At 31.6% G+C, this 19,772-nt stretch overlaps 2 protein-coding genes across 2 annotated transcripts; one reads left to right on the top strand and one right to left on the bottom strand.

The window, feature by feature from the left end:
• Positions 1–6,879: 6,879 nt before the first annotated feature.
• LOC108475974 (phytochrome-associated serine/threonine-protein phosphatase-like) lies at positions 6,880–10,775 on the top strand. The gene is made up of 10 exons (XM_017777996.2): positions 6,880–7,197; positions 7,672–7,818; positions 7,934–8,001; positions 8,499–8,556; positions 8,953–9,063; positions 9,146–9,196; positions 9,624–9,767; positions 9,843–9,938; positions 10,025–10,096; positions 10,260–10,775. The coding sequence occupies exons 1-10, from the start codon at positions 7,117–7,119 to the stop codon at positions 10,341–10,343; spliced, it is 912 nt and encodes a 303-aa protein (XP_017633485.1). The 5' UTR covers positions 6,880–7,116; the 3' UTR covers positions 10,344–10,775.
• On the bottom strand, positions 10,741–16,361 carry LOC108475973 (uncharacterized). The gene is made up of 12 exons (XM_017777994.2): positions 15,776–16,361; positions 14,873–15,147; positions 14,723–14,797; positions 14,308–14,366; positions 14,087–14,222; positions 13,176–13,272; positions 12,985–13,051; positions 12,257–12,355; positions 11,965–12,054; positions 11,536–11,684; positions 11,256–11,354; positions 10,741–10,969 (listed from the first exon to the last, which is right to left on the bottom strand). The coding sequence occupies exons 2-12, from the start codon at positions 15,120–15,122 to the stop codon at positions 10,843–10,845; spliced, it is 1,248 nt and encodes a 415-aa protein (XP_017633483.1). The 5' UTR covers positions 15,123–15,147; positions 15,776–16,361; the 3' UTR covers positions 10,741–10,842.
• Positions 16,362–19,772: the final 3,411 nt, after the last annotated feature.

Genomic DNA, 19,772 nt, shown 5'->3' on the forward strand with positions numbered 1-19,772 from the left:
AGGTAATTAAACTAGTTAATGTATTTTGTTTAAGCTCAAGAACTTAAAGGAGGAGAATCAAGCAAGGGCAAGTCGAAGGACATCGAGTAGCTGATTAGGGCGTTTTATTCGAAACAAGGTAAGTCTATAAGCAATTAAGGTTGTATTTTATACATAATTGGTATATGCATATCATGAAAGAATTACCCTCATATAAAAAAAAATTCTTTGATTGAAAAGGGTAATGGCCGATTCTATTTAGTTAATTAAATCAATCATTTTGTAATAACAAAATGACTTGGCACTAAGTGTGTGGAAATTGTATGGCACTAAGTGTGCGGAAATTTTATGGCACTATGTGTGCGAATATATATGGCATTGGTGTGTAGAGTTAAACTGTCGTTTCGCATGTGGATTTCTAAAGAACCATGTGTGAGAGTTAATATGGCATGATGGGTATAAGAATTTCTTATTCGAGCACTTCTTGTGTGAAGTTTATTATATAATACTTAGATTTAATGGTGATAGTTGACTAGTAGTGAATTGATAATTTAGACATTATGTGAACCTTTTGATTTCTATTTTTTTTAGTTAGTTAACTATTACATTTCATTGCTTACGACTTACTGAGTTGAATACTCATATTGTGTGTTTGCTTGTCTCCTATTTAGATGCTCTGACCCATTTTGCGTGCTTTGGACCATCGTCGAAGTCATCACACCAACTTGCAACATTTTGGTACCCTCTTCTTAGTTGTCTAAGTGAACATTATGGCATGTATAGGCTAAAATGTATTTTGTTTGAATTTTGATATGTATACTTCCAGCCATGCGAATATGGCTTAAACATTAAGTTTGAATTTGGTTATGTTTAATCATGGTATTATTCATCTTGATTATAATGTTTAATACTAAAAATGCATGATATAAAAATATATATATATATAAGCTTGAGCACTAAGAATGTTAAAAATATCAAATTTATGTTTGGAGTGGTTCGATTATGATACATTTATATAAATGAACAATTGTAATTTGACTATTGTATTTGATCTTAGTATTTTAATTTGAGATAGCGTAATGAGTCATCTAGTTATGTTGGAACATAACATCAAATCTTTTAATACGGTTGTTATATGTCGTAAACTTATGTGATGGTTTAAAGTACCTAATGAAATGACTATGATAGAAGTAGATGCATGAAAATTTATGAAAAAGTATTTGGTTCGGTAACATCTCGTAACTCATTCCAGCGATGGAAACAGGTTAGGGGTGTTACAATAGTGGTAGTATGAAACCACACAATGAGAAGTGGAAGTTCGAGAACAAACCAAAGGGGCCAATAAGATGCTTCCTTTGTGAAGCTCAACACATTGTAAGGGACTGTTCAAAATGATTTGTGCTTTTTTCCATCAAAGGGGATGATAAGCTAAATAGAGCATCATTGAGGCTTGGTTCAATCATGCAGGGTGTCGAAGTTAAGAGGGTCAAAGAGAATGAGAATAAGCCAATGAAGTGTTTCTTATGTTATGGTTTGCATGGGATGCAAGGTTGTCCAGAACGATCTAAGTTGTCCACAATCACTACAAAAATGAAGTGAAGCCAAAAAACGCTTTAAAGCTTAGGTCAATGATACCCAATTTTGCGAAAGCGAAAAGAGATCATAAATAGAAAATGTTGATGTTCATGGACATCGACATCATAGGCCGAAGAAAGAGTGTTCTTATTGATACAGGGGCATCAAACTTGTCCATATCAGAGAAAGTTGCAAGTAAGCTTGGTCTCTTGGTTAGAAAATTGACCAATAATATCAAAATGATTAATTCCAAAAAGGTCCCAACTGTGGGAGAAACACAAGGAGTTGAGTTACAAATTGGCGAGTAGAAAGACAAGAAAGACTTTGAGGTAATTCACTTAAACGATTACGACTTTGTTCTTTACTTGAATTTTCTTGATCGAATTAATGCTTTGTTGGTTCCTTTTGTCAATTACATATGTATATTGGATACTTGTCAGCAATAATACGTAATGTCTGTAAGTCATGATGAGAAGGGTGGAACCAATGTATTGTCGAAAATCTAGCTAGCTAAGGATTTTTCGAGTGGTGAGAATATTAACTTGATAGATTGGAGTGCGAAGGAGACCACTTTCAAAATGTGAGAGATGAAGAAAATCGATATAAAGTCTGTTGGGTTATCAGTGGGACTACCACCTGTAAAAGAGGTGGGTTGTACATTAGACTTTGTGGGAAAAGTAGTTATGCAGACTGGGCAGCTGAATCGAGTAAATGTTATAAGTGAGGTACATCTCAAGCACTTTCCTAGAGTTTTAGATATTGACTTACCGTTGGCTTGACAAAGACATAAAGACCCTTTCAAAGTTCTGAAAAGGGTAAGCTGAGGAGATTACAAACCAGAGTTATCGACAATACTCAAGGTTAACCTGGTGCTCGATGAAGGTTTGTTGAAGCTCATTTGTGCAAACCAATGAGATTCTGGTCGAGGCAAGTCACAAGTCGTACAAATAAGTTAGAGTTAAGTGAAATGTACGAAGAAGAGAAACAATTAGATTTAAGCAACTACAGAGACAAAAGTCGAAGCAAATATTTCGAGGGGCGAGACTACCCGACATAAAAACTAGTTGGGAATCAGCCGAGGCATTGAAGTAGTTCCGAGACGAGTCAAACCAGTACCATTCCAAGGATGCAACGAGGGCATTCTAAGAATGGGTGAGGGAGAACGTCATGGGTCGTAGATTAAAGCCAGTGACCATTGCGCACAGAATGTCCTATAAAGTTCAACTTATTAAATGGGGCTCATTTGACCCACTTAAACTAGCCTAACTTGTGAAACCCATAAAGAAGTTCATCTACTTGAAGTCTTGGTGACCCAATGAAACACTCCAGTAAAACTAAATTTACTAGGGTAATTACTGCAATTTCTAAGGGATAAAGATGTATAGAGTTTAAATACCTTAAGACTCTCATCTTGTAGATAAGCACTAAGCTTAACTGTCAATGTAATCCGATATGTACTGTTGGATCTAGGGGAGTTCAACTATAAATAAAGGTCTTCCCCTTCATTTGTAATCATCCTATTGTTAGTTAAAGAATATATTTGAGAACATTTACTTAAACACTTGGTGTGCATTGCTTTATTGTGGCTTTTTCAATTCTCTCGTTGCTCTTTTGTTTCAAGTTCTCTTCTACTATATTTTTCTGTGCATTAGAGAATTCTCACTTTTCGAGTGTTGGGCTGACTTAAGCAGATTTGAAGCAAAGAAATCACCTAAGGTCGCATAGTTTGCCAGACTAAAATTTTAGCCCCATGACATAGTCACTTACTTAAAATTAAGGTAAGTCACACTATAAATATAAAAAATGAATTAATTCATAAATGGATCTATGATTAATTTAACTTGGGTTATGTCTAATGTATTGTCAACCTAGACAATCACATCTGCAAATTTTAAGTATTTCTCTTTTATTTTCAAGGAAATGGTCAAATTGTAAAGAAAATAAAACCTATTTTCTCCATGGATGGTGGTGGCGTGAACTTAAGAGAAAGATAGAAATCATTCTTTTCTTTTTCATCTTTTACTTAATCATTAATTAATGTAGAGATATCTAAAAATAAAATAATAGTAAACTAATAATAAAATATTTTAACTAATAATATTTCTACATTATTTATCCTTAATTATTACATTTAATATCTATTCAAATTAAAAATGATGATTTTGCCCTTCACAATTCTCTAAAATTTCATCTTTAAATCACTATTCACTTTTAGAAAAAAATAGAAATTAATCCCTCATATTTCTTGACTTATTCAATCTAGTCCTTGCTTACTAATTTTCTATCACAAGGAATTTTAAGTCATTTGCACTTTTGGTCCCTTGACTTTCTCATATTTACATTTTAACCCTTTAAGTTTTGAATAATTATACTTAAGTCCCAAAATATTTCACATATTTACGATTTACTCCATGCCTTAAATTAATATATCACAACATACTTTTTAATTCAACTTCATTTGGCATCCATCAAACGTATCTTTTCTTAATTATGTACTTTATTTCATTTATTCGATAATTTCACTATATATGATCTCAACTTAATACCACTTTTTATAGCATAACAATTTTAGGGTGTTACAATTCTAATTTGTTTAATCAATAATTCTTATTTAGAAAAAAATTACAAGAGTTCTATTTTAATAAGGTCTAATAAAATAATATTATTTTAATAGAAAATATTATACAATAGTAGACTATAGTACAAGGTCAGAAGCATCACTAGTAAAACTTTAGGGTTTGCCACCCCTTACATGGTATATGGCCAAGTTATGCATTTATTGTCCAGATCTATATGTTTCCTAAACTCTAATCTAACTCTTGTAATTTATCAGACCTAATATTTATATTCTACTACCCAAAGCATTATTTATTTAATTTAATTATTTTCTTAATTAAATTATTTTCTCAACCAATTATAATTACATTAGAGTCATTGCAACTTTACGTATTAGAATCTATGAGGAAATATATTTAATTGCCTTATTTTACAAATCCATAATAACTATAATTAATTAGATAATAATTTGAAAACATTAAATTAATTCCTAAATCATTTTTGTATTTTGCGAGAAAATGCATTTACTGCAGATAGTGATACATGCATCTATTGCTCTTACTTCGTTGTTTGCATTCATTCTATATTATTTGGTTCCAATGCAATTCATTTCTAGTTATCTTGAGCTAATAGAAAGACTAATTGAACATAAATAATTAGGACTCAAATAATTCGTAATTAAGTTACAATTTTTTGCTTATTAATTACACCATTATTTAGTTACGAAATCATTATACTAAAGTATCATTGAGTTCTCTCTTATTATATTCCATTACGAAAGTTACCCATTAAGTGTCCGTCCAATGACATTGTCATAAGTGTGTTACCATCTTAAGATCATAAGATATCCTTAATCTTTTGTGGATAAATTCGTTCTCTTAATATGATCATATTTTATCTCATGGTAACCATTACATCTTTCTTCATGAAAACTCAATTACTAATAGATAGTAATTTAATTATTAACACTAAAATAAATAACTCGTGGCCACGTTACTTTTCATCTATCATGTAACACTGATGAGGGGATAACATTTACCTTTTAATTAGGCTGTGAATTCCACTATTGTGGAATGATGCTACACATTGTAGAAGTTATATATCCAATGCAACATCTTTCGGTTCCTTATATATTTGAACTCAAATTTTTATTTAAATCAAATATACGAGTCACGCATGCATAGTTCATCATCCAATCAGGATTAAAAAATGTCACACTATTAACATCACAAGTGAATGAATCAATAAACAGATTTATGATCTATTCTACTTAGGTCATTTTCGATGAACAATCAATTTAGTCAGTCACATCTATATTTTCATCTTTTGGGAGTTATCTACTCCGATACCCAAGATAATGTATATCTTATGACATATTTTTTTTCAATCTATTTGTTCAATTTCAATTAGACTAATGACCTATTTTAAATTATTTACCAATAGTAGTTGTCTTTTTGTATTACGATCTTTTCATATAATAACAATTTAATATTAATTAAATAGTTAATAATCAATGAGTTAATATTTACAAAAACTATTAATGATTACAAAATATTAATGATACTAATTAATTTTATTGAAAATTTACATGTATATAAACTAAAGGGTAAACTACAAAAATAGTCACTTTTGTTTGTTTCAGGTTACATTTTAGTCACTTATGTTTGAAATGTTACATTTTAGTCACTTATGTTATTATTTTGTTACGAAATGATCACTCTTCCGTTAAGTTCCATTATCTCCCTAACAGTAATCCTACGTGGCAGTTCAATTAGATTTTAAGTACCAACATTAGATTTTAAGTGCCAACTTAAATTTCCTAATGGGATGAGAATAGATTTTTTATTAAATAAATTTAATTAATTAAAATTTTAAACCATAAATCTTAGTTAAAAAACCATTCATCTCCCTCTTTTTTTTAGTTTTCTTTTTCAATTGACTAAAAAAGTTATTATCGTCAAAAAATTTTATTCACGTACGAAAACAAAAGAGGATTCAATGGAAGGTCCAAGTATGTCCTCTTCACCGATAAATTTATGTTCTAAAACTCAAAATGAAGTGGTTGTCGACAAATAAGAAGATGGTAATCATTTTTGTTCCTAATCATTGTATTTTCCAATTCTTCACGTTCTTGAATAATTAGTTTCTCAATCCTATTTTTTTTATCTGAATCGACTTGTTTGATCACAATCCATTTGTGGGTATCCCTTTTTTTCTGATTTGAAATTCTTTTAGTTGTTAATATTCATATCAAGAATTTTAATTTAGGGTTTTCATTAAACAATAAAAAATCCAATCTTTTGTTTTTCAGTATTGAATAAAAGAGATAGAGGATTGCAAAGAAGACATACCTGAACCCTCCATTGAATCCATCTTTATGAAGTAGTCAATTTGATTTCAACTATTTTGATCTTAATAATAGTTTTCCAATCAAATGAAAAAAACCATTGAAAAAGAAGAGATGAAGAAAATTAAAAGATGAGATGAACAGATTTTTAGTTAAGGTTTAGGTTTAAAAATTTTAATTAATTAAAATTTTTAATTAAAAATCTATTTTCATCCTTAGAAATCCAAGTTGGGATTCTAAAATCTAGTTGGAAACTTAACGGTAGAGTAATAACTTCGTAACAAAATAGTAACATAAATGACTAAAACGTAACATTTTAAATATAAGTGACAAAAATGTAACCTGAGGCAAACAAATGTGACTATTTTTGTAGATTACACTAAACTAAATTAGTCCATTAATGGTAGGAGGAGGTTATATAGAATTTGACCAATAAAAAAATAAGCAAATAGGTAAGCTAAGTAAATAAAAAAATAAAGAGAGCTATAATAAAAAATTTCGATCTTCTCGTAGTCTCCCCCTCTGCTTAAAAACCCTAGATACAGGGAGAAAAAGCGAGAATTTTCATATTTATTCAGATTCTTTTTCCCCTTTTTTTCTTACAAAACTAAGAGAAAAAAGAAAAGGGATTCAAGTTCCGAAGACGAGAAAACAAATCGATGGATTTGGATCAATGGATATCGAAGGTTAAAGAAGGCCAGCATCTTTTGGAAGACGAGCTTCAGCTACTTTGCGAATATGTAATTTCCTTTTCTATCTCTTTTTTTTTTTTAGCAACTTCAGGTTGTTGATTGGTAAAAAACTAGGGTTTGCGTTGTTTCGTGATTCGTAATTTGGGATGAATTCGAAAACGGTTGCTTGATTTGTTAAAAGATGAAGCCAACCATTTAGAAATGAATCAGTAATTGTAGCAGAATGTCAAGTTTATGTCTGCACCTGAAACTCTCACGCAGCAGCTATCATCTGCTAGCATTGCTTTTAAAGAACTTCACATAACTGAGTTATTGTTAACAAAAATATAGCTTCTGATCCGGTTGTTTCATTTGCTCGACAAGTCATATGCATAAATTTTACTGGTATATTAGTCAATAGATTTCAGTTTCTATGTTATTCATTTTAATGGTCTAATTTGGTCATTGCTGTATGTCAACTTGCAGTTTTATTTCCTATGAAGGTTTATTTGTTTATATAATCTATGATGTAAAACGTTGTAGGTAAAAGAAATCCTCATCGAGGAGTCGAATGTGCAACCTGTCAACAGTCCAGTAACCGTCTGTGGTGATATCCATGGCCAGTTCCATGATCTAATGAAGCTTTTTCAGACAGGAGGTCATGTACCGGATACAAATTACATTTTTATGGTATAGTTTATATCTTCTGAAGGGAAACTTTTGTGCAAATTCTATGTGATCTCTATGTCTGTTATGGTATTGATTTCAACTAATGGGTGCTAAACCTTAGTATTCCCTTGGACAGGGAGATTTTGTTGATCGAGGTTATAATAGTCTTGAAGTTTTCACTATTCTTTTGCTTCTCAAGGCAAGGTATACCCTCTGGATACATGCTTAAGCATCTCTTTAACTTTCCTTTGGGTTTTTCTACTGATTTTCGTCTACTGATTTTCAACCATGTACTTGGGTGCAATATTTCTCTGCTTTTGACTTGTATCCAATCATTGTTAATCAGCAACCATTGTAAACAATTGTAGTTTAGTTTATAGGAAGAATAACAAATGCTCATTCTTATTTATTTTGCAATTACCAATTTATTCCTACTTGTAAAAGGATCTGTTTGATGCTATCGTGGTATTTTTTGCTGCAAGATAGCACGATATGTTAAATGCATTATCATAGTTGTATTTGGAAGAATCAAGGTGCAGATATCACGAATTGCCCTCTGCTATTGCTCTATGCATTTGATAAAGGAGATTAAATTTCCAGTTCTATTGTTGGCCTGTTAGGCTATCAATGCTATTTCTTTTATAAATAAGAGGTGGCATTACTTTCTGTCTCTGTTTTTTTTTTTCTTCTCTGAATCATAGGTATCCTGCTAATATCACGCTCTTACGGGGAAATCATGAAAGCAGACAACTAACTCAGGTGTGCTTTTGAATTACATCAGAATGGAATATGCTTGTAAAGACCTTATAGAATGTATGCATGTTCTGTTATGTGTGTTACAAGTGTCTTGCGCTTCTTTTTCCTTTTTTGTTTCATTATGTTTCTTCAAGGCTGTTTCTTGTCATGCATAAAGCTTTGTTACAGTTCTATGATTACTTTTTCTTTTTTATTTTGAGGAAAAAGGGGATTCGATGCCTTTTAGTTTGAGAATGACATTCTGAATCTGAGGGTCAGAGCCATTAGAAATTCTAGATGCCAATACCAGATCAGTTTGATTTTAAGGGTTGTTGAGCAGTGCTCAAAAGTTTTAATTTTTAGAAAATGGTTCCAAATACCAAGGATTGACATTTAAGGTGTGCACAACATTTTTACTAGGTTTACGGCTTCTATGATGAGTGCCAGAGAAAGTATGGAAATGCTAATGCATGGCGGTATTGTACAGATGTTTTCGACTATCTTACACTTTCAGCAATTATAGATGGGACTGTAAGCACTCTTCCTACAAAGCATCTATTTCTAGTCACCTTATTTTCTCCTCTTTATTAATTCTGTATATTATGTTTTGCAGGTACTTTGTGTACATGGTGGCCTTTCTCCTGACATTCGAACAGTCGATCAGGTATTTTCCATTTTTTGCTCCAGTTTTGATGCGCTGGCTTGTTTATTTGCAGTAATATCTAGAAGTTCATGCTTAATTGATCAGCTTTTGTCGATGTTGCAGTGTTTGATTTTATTGACTTTGTAACCATCTAGTCCTTGGATTGATATCATCTCTGTTTGGTTCAGTGAATAATCATCCACTCCAACGTCTATTAAGTAAAAACTAGTTATGTTTACTCAGTTGCATTTTATTTGGTTTTAAAGCTGAAGAGATAATTGTCTTTAATCAGTAACCATCTATTTCACATGGGTGATATTTTCTTTAAACAAGTGCTACTCCCAGGGACTTCTCAACTACAAGTGTAGTGGTTGCTTGTTCATTTCGTTATTTTGTTATAAGGTGCTGAATGTTGATGCACTTTTATATTTTTCTGCTTTTATGCCAGATAAGGGTAATTGACCGGAACTGTGAAATCCCTCATGAAGGCCCATTCTGCGATCTCATGTGGAGTGATCCTGAAGATATTGAAACATGGGCAGTCAGTCCACGTGGAGCAGGTTGGCTATTTGGGTCCAGGGTCACATCTGAGGTAAATGATCTCATCTCAGTCTTTAGTAATACTATCATGCTGAAATAATAATTTTCAACTTATCATTTGTTGCAGTTCAACCACATAAACAAGCTTGATCTTGTTTGTCGAGCTCACCAACTTGTGCAAGAAGGTCTTAAGTATATGTTTCAAGATAAAGGCCTAGTAACAGTGAGACTCTACACTTTCTGCTTTCATCTTTTTGTCTTAACTGTATTAAGAGCTTAACAGAAGTTACTGATTATCGATTTTTACAGGTGTGGTCTGCTCCGAATTATTGTTACCGTTGTGGGAATGTAGCTTCTATATTGAGCTTCAATGAGAACATGGTCAGAATTTTTTTTCCCTGTACCTTCCTTTCTCTTTAAGTTGTCTGCCTTAAAAAGCGCCCTTTAATTAGGATTGTGGATTGCTTCTAGCTATTATTTTTCCAAAATGCTCTCTTCCTCAAACACATGCCACACATGGTTCTTACGGCTTTTCAATTTTCAGGAGAGAGAAGTAAAGTTCTTCACTGAAACAGAAGAGAATAACCAGATGCGAGGGCCGAGGACTGGAGTTCCTTACTTCTTGTAATCCAAATGAGTTGCATACTGCAGTGCCTGTAAAATTATCCAAGCATTGGTTGTTTGAAAGAGGCGTGAACAAGGAAGCCTCGATACTGTGCTAGGCTGCTAGCAGCTGGACCTGTCCTGAAAATTTTGTCTGCTTCATCCAAGCTGCTTCTGGATGTTAATGGATCATGTCATGTCGAGTCTTGTCTCAAGGTTGCTGTATTAGTATATGCATTTTCCTTGGACGTCTTTCATTCTTCATACGCTCATTAAGTATGTGCTACTTGATGTTAGTTGATGTCTCTTTTATATTCCTGGTTGTATTTGTTCCATTATATGTATACTGCTTCATCTAGTTCTAAAATTTTATAATTGTTTTTGCCATTTTATCAATCGAGTTAATCCCTTGTGGATGAATATTGGAAGACATTCAACAGCTTTGATTTATTCCAAATGGTGTTTTACATTCGTAATATATTATAATTATTTGATACACATCTGACATTCTGGCCCTTGAGGCTTCACTTGGTAGGAACCACGTTTTGAGCATGTAAATCATTCCAGGAGGGATCTGTCGAAGGAAGCTGATACTCATCAGGTTTTAGGGACAACACAAAGTCAGGCAATGCTGGAGCTACATGCTTAATCCTGCAACCACCAACACATCACAAAAATAAGTTCACTTCTCATTTAACCATGTCAAAGGTTAGAAAATGGGGTCAATTAGAAATATAAAGTGACAGAAAAAAATCATCTCCAGCATTATCTTCAAATTTGTAATAGTTAATTTCTACACAATTGAAAACGGAATGAAACTGAACCATTGCTTTAAAAGGTGACATGCGATTTGAATTTCAGCATCTATAAAACCTTTTTGGCTCGATCCCGTCTGTATATAAATAATAATAAAAACAAGAAGAAAATGTGGACTTACATTTCATGTTTTTGTGAATCCCAGTTGATTGTTTTGCTTGATATATCTTTTGGAATCCTCTCAGCAAGATACTTGCTGGCTCCCCAGGGAGGTGGATTACTGGAACAAAAACAAGCTCTGTCATCTCATCTATCAACTAAGTAAAATCTGGGGCACGATAAATCAATAAACCTAGTCCCCAAACCAATGTCAACCGTGAAATCTGGGTATTTGCAGCAACACTAATATGCTACACTAAAGATCCATTTAGTTAAACACAGAGAGGTCAGAAGTAAACTACCGTGACGAAGGGAGTGTCACATGGAAAGAATCGCAGGCCATTTTGCTTTCTTTGAGATACTCTTCTGCTGCTTGCAGAGCAGCTGCAGCTATGCCAGCAGATGTGTTCCCTTCTTCGAGGATTAATCCGTGAAGATAGTATGCAATAGCCTGGAATATAAAAAGATGTGCAATGCTCATATGCGTAGAACTCTAGCACCAATAGGACCATATCGCAAGCCATTTTCTATCTATATATGTTTAGTGAAACAAGTTTCTAAAGCACTGAAATTCAGTAAAGGACTAGCTATTATTGAGAGCTTTTTTATCTCCATAAGTGATGAACTACTAGCTCCTTTAAGAGATGCTTGCATTTTCAAATCCCCAACACAGGAACCATTGTTTCTCTAATTTTGCTGCGAAAGAAGCAGTGAGTTATGGAGATTTATACCTTAGCTTCAATGTGCTTCCACTGAATGAAAAGCTTGTGCTTTTCTCCCCATCCATTTGCTACTGGAAGTTCCTTTATGTATTCCTCAGCCTGCATTTTATAATGTATAAATCAGAAAATTGTCAATTACAAATGAAATATATCTATATACAAGAATAAATCAAATGAAACAAATGACAATATCTTCAATTGCAGACAAGTGAAAGACAGCAAAATGAGAATAAGGCAATAAAAAAAATCATGAGCCAATATGAGTGTTATAAAAGAGCAAAACAAGGAACAATAAATTTACCTGATGCCAGTATTTAACCATCTCACATGCTAGCCTCCTTTTCACGGCCAGAGTGGCCTTAATGCTATCAATTGCCATTCCCAGTTGAATCTCAACACCCTGTAAATAGTTGGATATTAAAGGCATGCATAAGGCAGGAAATTGAAAGAAAAAGAATGGAACAAATGCATGCAATGGGAACAATTAATTTGACCAATAAAATTTAAGTTACTGAAATAAGCCAGCAAGAAGAAGCTATTAAACATGTTTAAGTTGTATATTGATCATCCTTAAGTATAAAATTATCTCTTGGTCAAAATACCTGCTAAAGTCCTCTAAGAAATCGTTTTTACTTTTTCACAATAAGGTTTAAGATTCTTTGACATGATTATTATTTATTAGCTTCTAGTTCTACACAGATTTCACGGCATATGAACCTATTGCGAATCAATTTTCCAAATTATCATCTAAACCATTGCTTGGTTGAATTATCATCCAAGTTTCATGTTGTTTTCCAATTTGTTTAATATTTTAGGCCAAATTTTTTTAATCAGAAACATGAAATTTGAGTTGTACCATTATAACACACATCACATTACTGCAAAATTTGCCATCACTTAGATATAAGCTCACCAGTGTCCATTGTTAGATCGAAAGAGGAAAATACCCTTTGCCTAAATGAATAGATTTTTTTTAGGTTCCTAACCAAAAACACTGAAAATCAGCCTCACCAATTATGAAAAGATTACCTGGCCTAATGCTTGCAAACAAAGGGCTTTAAGCACTCCCTCTGACAGATCTAGTGGCAAATCACTCCTGTAAAAAACAACAGTTTTGGGCATTGCTTAGTCCTTTAAGTGAATTATGATGCATAAGGAAAAGGAAATAGGTATTAGAATGTTCATTTCAGGAATATTAGGCAGATATCTTTTGAGCAAACCTAAGTTCCAAGGGCAATTGAGGGAGAACTTTCTGCACAGCGAAGTCCAGATATCCAGCTGCCTTTAAGAAAATGTCGATGGATGCTCGTTTGCAATCTGAGAGAGATGAAGCAAATGGTCAGATTAGTAGACAAGGTCTCACATTAAGTGCAAGGAGAAGAATGAAAAGAAATATCTAACATATAGTCCCTGCATGACACCTTATGATTATCAACTTAGAAAAAAGAGATTGACGTTTACCATTTCCCGAGGTACCAATGACCCAAGGATCAGTTGGCATTTCCCCTCAAAGTAAGAGGGATCTTCAAGTGAATAAGAGATGGGGAAGGCCACCCCTGGTTGTGGCACCTAATTAATTATCCAAAATCAAGAGAACATTGCAAAGAGGGAAAAGAAACTAAAGTTTTCTAAATATAACTCAACATAAAGACTAGAATTTATGTAAGTTCCAGGATTTTGTACGGTGGTCTTGTACATTCAAGGGGTGGATTCATTCAAGATATTCTTACAGGCCTTACAGAAGCCAGTCTAAGACTAAGAAAGCTTACTTGTGTCAGCATTACAAGATGTATTGAAGCAACCTTGCTTGTTGATGCTAGTAAATTACAGCATGGACTATAGCATAACTAAATGCAACCACTAAATTCTTGGTAAACCCTCGCATGGCATCTGTTCATATTTATAAATTATATAGAAGGGATTCATACTATATGCCTTTTTGCATACATTAGGCACTCTGAAATGCTGAAGTTTATTGAGTAACCAAGACACATATTATTTTAGTTGGCACTTGGCACTTGTATGCAAAATAACACTGAAAAAAATATGTTCTGCAGCAACGAGTAATGAAAGTGCACAGAACAACTCTGGCACAGCAGCAGATGCATAGAAAAGAACCAACTGCCCTCACCTTCCAATGCTGTAGACTGATAACCACTGGTAAATTTGTTTGGAAGAAGCAATAAATTGGCCTGTGATAACAATAGAACTGCCATCAAGTGCAACACTGATAGTACCTCATACCAAGAATCCGACATGGTAGTTTCCTGCATGATAGAAAACTCTTTGAAAAGACAAACGTAGCGAATGAAGGGATGCAGAATATTACGATTTGTATCTCATTTAATTCACCTCCACATCATCTTCCTGATTTATCCAACAGAACCGCAAGTTATGTTTTAGCCAGTTACCTGTATGTGGTCAAAAGGATAAACTTACTTCTGAAACAGAGAGCACGACAATAGATGTACTTAGATAGTGATTTTACAGGCATAAAGAAGAAAAATCTCCAGTAAACTGAACATAAAACAATAGTTTGAAATTTTGGTTTGGTAGACTTTGATTTCATATTGAACAATAATGTATGTATATCACTTGAAAATTCGTTGAAAATGGAGTACAAGTTAAGCCACAAGAGTTGGGATCTTTTATAAGACAAGAATGATTGAATATCTATTTTCTTCCTTCACATTGACACAAGCATTCTCAACATTTTTAACATTATATCATAGTTTATGGCATGTTTATAGTTTACTGATGTAGATACCATTTTCAACTAGCCCCAACAAGACCGGCAGATAATCCTCGAGAGCCTGCTGCAAATCAGTCAACGTTGAACCTCCTGCATTGTAAGTTCGATTTTTAAGTAAACAGGAACATCAAACAATTACCAGAGACAATCTCAGAGTCATCAAACCGTGTTGTGTGGCTGTTCTCCTCGGTTTAGTAGTCATAGGTGCTTCTTGACCTGCCATGACCTCTATACGTGTTCTCAATGCCGATAGACGTTCAACCAAGCTCTTGGATAGTCCATCACCGAGTGGCTGTGCGAAATCAAGGGGCCTAGGAATTCTCAGTCCAGGAACAAAAACTACAACTTCACCAATATTTCTCGGCCTTCTTCGAGCTCCTCCTGCAACCTCTGGCGTCGATAACAGGCACCCCATTTCCTTCCAATTTAGTTCCTCTCAACTATTGAAACATTCATATTATATAGAGAATCAGAATAGGTAAACCAAGTGGAATATTTTCAAACACCTTTCATACTACATGAGAATGGAAATGGAATTATTAGCTGACTATGGAGTTTGACTGACCAACCATGAATCTGTTTATAAAATTAGCCAAAAAACTAAGAACCGAAATTTGGATTCTTTTCCACTGCACAAAGATCCATAACAGTGAGAATTTGAAACAAAAGACACTGATTCACGTGAAAAAGTTTTGCAGATTGGAAAAACAAAAAGCACATCCTAACGAAACCAAATTCATAGAATCAATAAAGAAAATTATATCATATATATAAAAATAAAAATATTAAATAACAAGTTGCTTATAAACCAACTGGGTAGGCAACAAACAAGGAACCATTTTAGAGGTTTCTAAGAAGAATCCAAATATCAAATACAAACAATGCATAGAAACAATTAAAACCCCCCACAGCCCCCACCTCCCCAGGGAAAAAAAACCTTTTTTTTCTGGTTTTCCTTAACTTCACAATCATTATTTTCTTTCTTACTAGAAAACAAAAAGAAATTATTTTTGAAGCACCATTAATGAAAAAGAACCAAAAAGAAAAGAAAAAAAAGGTTCAGCATACCTGACAAGTTCTTCTCTCATGCAATAATTTGAAAACATCTAATTAGAATCTCCATTATATATGTATATACACCTCAGCTGTTTGAAGCAACTAGAAAGACAAGTGAAACAAGAAACTAAAAACAGTTAAAAAGGGAACATAAAAAAGCTGTCTTTTGATAGTTTCAGTTGTGTTCTGGGTTGGGTTTTTTGGGCAGAAAGGTTTTCTTTTTCTGGGTTGAGTTGATGTAGATGATGGATTTCTAACATCAAAAGCATGCTTGCTTTGCTTTCTGGCAAACTTTGGTGAAAATGGGTAATTATTTTTTTAACACTTTTTTTTCATTATATATATATATATTGCTACACAATTGGGATTGCACCAAAGCTGCAAACATCCAATTCCTTCTACGTCAGAAAAAATTTTGACACTGAAAAAAAAAGTGAAAACGTAATGAAAAAGTTAAGAGCCTATAAAAAGCAAAATCTTTTTATACAGTATATATATAATCACATGATTCATCCACAAATTTAAGCTACTGACAAATATTTCTTGCTTTAAAACTGAATTTCGTAACAACAGCGCCTTTGTAACTTACAATCTTATGATTCTGAACAAATATCCGTTAACACGTCATTATAACATATTTACTACAGACCATAATTTTAATTATTAGTGCTACTCCATTATATCTTTAATAAATATGAGATATTAAACCTAAACAAATTTCTGTTTTATAATAATTGTTCGAGATTTAACTTGATTCTTATAGATATTGTTATAAATACAGAAAGGCGTGAATTTACATAGAAGTTAATAATATAAATTGCAGTAATTTTTTTTTGGAGGGACCTTGCTCTTTTAATTCTAATTTATTTGAATTTAACCCATGACAACTCATGACCCCAAAAAGTATACATCCTTTTCTTTATAAAGACTAAAGTATATCACACTTTACTATACTTCAGTGTAAACTTTTATGATTGTATTTTAATTTCTAATTTTCAATTTGTCAAAATTTACATAAATTTTTAAGTAATATAGAAGTAAAATTCAATTAAATTGAATAATAAAATGAAGGGTTTGAATAAAAATTTTATATTAAAATTAATATTTTGATTGTAAAAATTAAAATAGAATTTTAACAATTTATATGTTTAAAGTTTAAATTTTAATCTAGTATTATTTTATTAAAAATGAAAAGATAAAATATCCTTACATTAATATTTATTTCTTTATAAAGATAAGGGTTTTTAATAATTTTTAACTGAATTAATGTAAGATTAATTTGTAATACTAATTCAATTAAATAGATTAATATAAATAAAGCAATAGATACACAACCAAAATATATTCCAAATACTACCACATACTCTCTCTTCTTCTTCTTCTTCTTTTTTCAATTTTTAATTACACGTGTCTTATATAAAATTAAAAATTTATGGACAATGTATTAAATAAAATTTTTACAAAAAATTTAATGGGTAAAAATAACGTGTAGGTCATCATATTATATTTTATTCCCTCAATTCAAAAATAGATAATTTAGTCAATATATGTTAAATTATTAAAATTAGTGTGACTAATAAAATAATCAAACAATAATATGACATGCTATGCCATGCATTCCTTATCTTGATGTACAAAATTAAATTTTAATAATTGAAATAAATAAAATTTATAAAAGAATGTTCATTTATCTAACATATAATGATTATTTTATTATTTTTTAATTTAAAATTTTAGAAACCAACGATAATAACAATAAATTAAGGAGCGAAGGAAACAAAGATTTAGAAAAGTGACATTTCTTTTATTTCTTTTTTTAGCTACTTTGATTGGAAAACAAACGTGGAAAAAGAGATGGCATTGATATAAAATTTAATGTGGAAGGCTTTTTATAAGTGATAAAGAATGGCAAATTGTGGCCTATTTTTATAGGTTTGGTAATTTGGGTTAGTTTGGATGGGTAGTTTAACTGTAAAAATAATAATGATGGTGAGATTAGATACTATAACGATATTGTAGCGTAAGATAAAAAATAAGTTAAACGCATCGCACACACTCAATCACTCATCCAAACTCACCCTTCTTTTTAATTTACATCAATTTTCAACTATTTTAAACTGTAAAATAAATACCCAATTTCTTTGTGGCTAAAAAAACATCTCATTCACACTAGTCACTATAAGTGTTCACACATTTCAAGTTATCTGTTTTCTTCATAATTATTATTCATTTTTGTCTTGCCATAAATGCAAATATAATCCCCACCTCTTTATAGCAATTTGGAATTTTTAAAATTTTAGGATAAATTTAGATTGACGGTGTATTTAATCGTAGTTATTATAAAAATAGCAGTGATGATAAAAGTAGATATTGAATAATAATATAACGTGAAACAAACAGTAAGCTAAACACACTATATCGTACCCAATCACCCATCTAAACTCCTCTTAATTATCTACTTTTTTTTATTTTTTATTATTCACCATGTTTTGTAGTATTACCTTTCAAAATTCTCTCAATTCTACTTCTTTTTTTATTATTAAAGGTTTTGGTTGATTGATATGTATAAGTATAGGTGCATTTAAAAGTCCTTAACATATATTTTTAGTATAGGCTACTAACCATGATTAAAGATTAAGGATGGTAAAATTCAAATCATTCCATAAATTTTAAATTATTTTAGTTTCAATAAAATATTTATTGCATCATAAAATAAATTTAAAATTCTTCTAATTTGCTAATAAAACTTTGGTATTATTGGTAAATATTGAGATTTCAAATTTATTTGGACTAAATCGATATATAAATAACTAAAATATAATATTTTAAACGATTAAAATATAATATTAAATAAATAAAATGATTATTTTACAATTTACCCTAATAATGAATTTAACAGGCCTGTATCCTAAAAATTTCGAGGTATCAAAATTCAAATTTCATCCTACTTTGATTTAATTTAAATTTATTATTTTAATGTATTACATATTCAATTTACTTGCGATTTTAATTATAATTATGGATATATTTATAATGCTTTTACGAACTCAAAACGGAAGACGCAAAAACTCCATGGTATTATGATTTTTCAAACATATTTAAAATTATAAAAAATAGTAAAAATATTTGTATGCATTACACGTGTATGAAGATTTTTATTTTGGAGAAAGATGGGGAAATTATATAATATGAAGAAAGATTGTTGTGAGAATGTTCACCAGTATTGCACATGGAACCTGACATAACCTATAAAGATATTATTGATGGTAAAAGCGGCCACCGCCCAAAATTTTCCAATCATGCATCCACGTCCTTTTAATTTAATTTAATAATGATATTAAACACCATATACTTAAATAATATTAATAAATATATATATATTATAATATTATTATATATCAGTGTTCACCAACTCGAATCTCAGGTAGGGCTTGAGTTGTGGGTTTCGGGTCACCCACCTATAACTCGAATAAGTCCCACTAGACGATTGAATGCAAGGTGGACTCACACGAAGTAAGAGAAAACTGCGGTCTCAATTCACGTATATTTAAAGAGTTCTCAAAAACAAGATCACGTGATCTGACTGGCAATCTAGAGTGAAATACGTATCTAACATGCTTAAAGTCCACTCAATATTTTAGTCTTAAAAATAATAGAGTCGAATAATAATATATATAAATACTCGAATATTAATAAATACGATAAAATTAGAGCGGTTTAAATTAAAATCTCCTTTTTTAAATCAAACCAAAGTCATAGTGCCAATTACTAATATGCTTCCATTTGGCGTTTCAAAATCTATTAAAGGTCTATGATTTTGATGCTGTCTTATCAAACACCGATTTTGGAAGCAGTCTTGTCAAATGACATAAAATATTAGCTACTCTCCATTAAATTTCATAATTTAATTTCCTTATATTATAGATTTTAAGTTAATTATGTAAATCGGTTTTACGGAATCGTGATTAAAATTTTTATCATATAGTTAAAATTTTATTATTTTATTCTT

Source organism: Gossypium arboreum, chromosome 3, assembly GCF_025698485.1.
Source record: "Gossypium arboreum isolate Shixiya-1 chromosome 3, ASM2569848v2, whole genome shotgun sequence".
Classification (NCBI taxonomy): domain Eukaryota; kingdom Viridiplantae; phylum Streptophyta; class Magnoliopsida; order Malvales; family Malvaceae; genus Gossypium; species Gossypium arboreum.

Bases quoted from the DNA above. Each gene is read 5' to 3' on its own strand.
- LOC108475974 (XM_017777996.2), top strand. From the start codon at position 7,117: ATGGATTTGGATCAATGGATATCGAAGGTTAAAGAAGGCCAGCATCTT. The intron at 7,198-7,671 runs GTAATTTCCTTT...AAAACGTTGTAG, and splicing joins TTCAGCTACTTTGCGAATAT to GTAAAAGAAATCCTCATCGA. The intron at 9,939-10,024 runs GTGAGACTCTAC...CGATTTTTACAG, and splicing joins AAGATAAAGGCCTAGTAACA to GTGTGGTCTGCTCCGAATTA.
- LOC108475973 (XM_017777994.2), bottom strand. From the start codon at position 15,122: ATGGGGTGCCTGTTATCGACGCCAGAGGTTGCAGGAGGAGCTCGAAGA. The intron at 13,052-13,175 runs GTTTGCTCAAAA...TGTTTTTTACAG, and splicing joins CAATTGCCCTTGGAACTTAG to GAGTGATTTGCCACTAGATC. The intron at 11,685-11,964 runs GTATAAATCTCC...TTTATATTCCAG, and splicing joins GGAAGCACATTGAAGCTAAG to GCTATTGCATACTATCTTCA.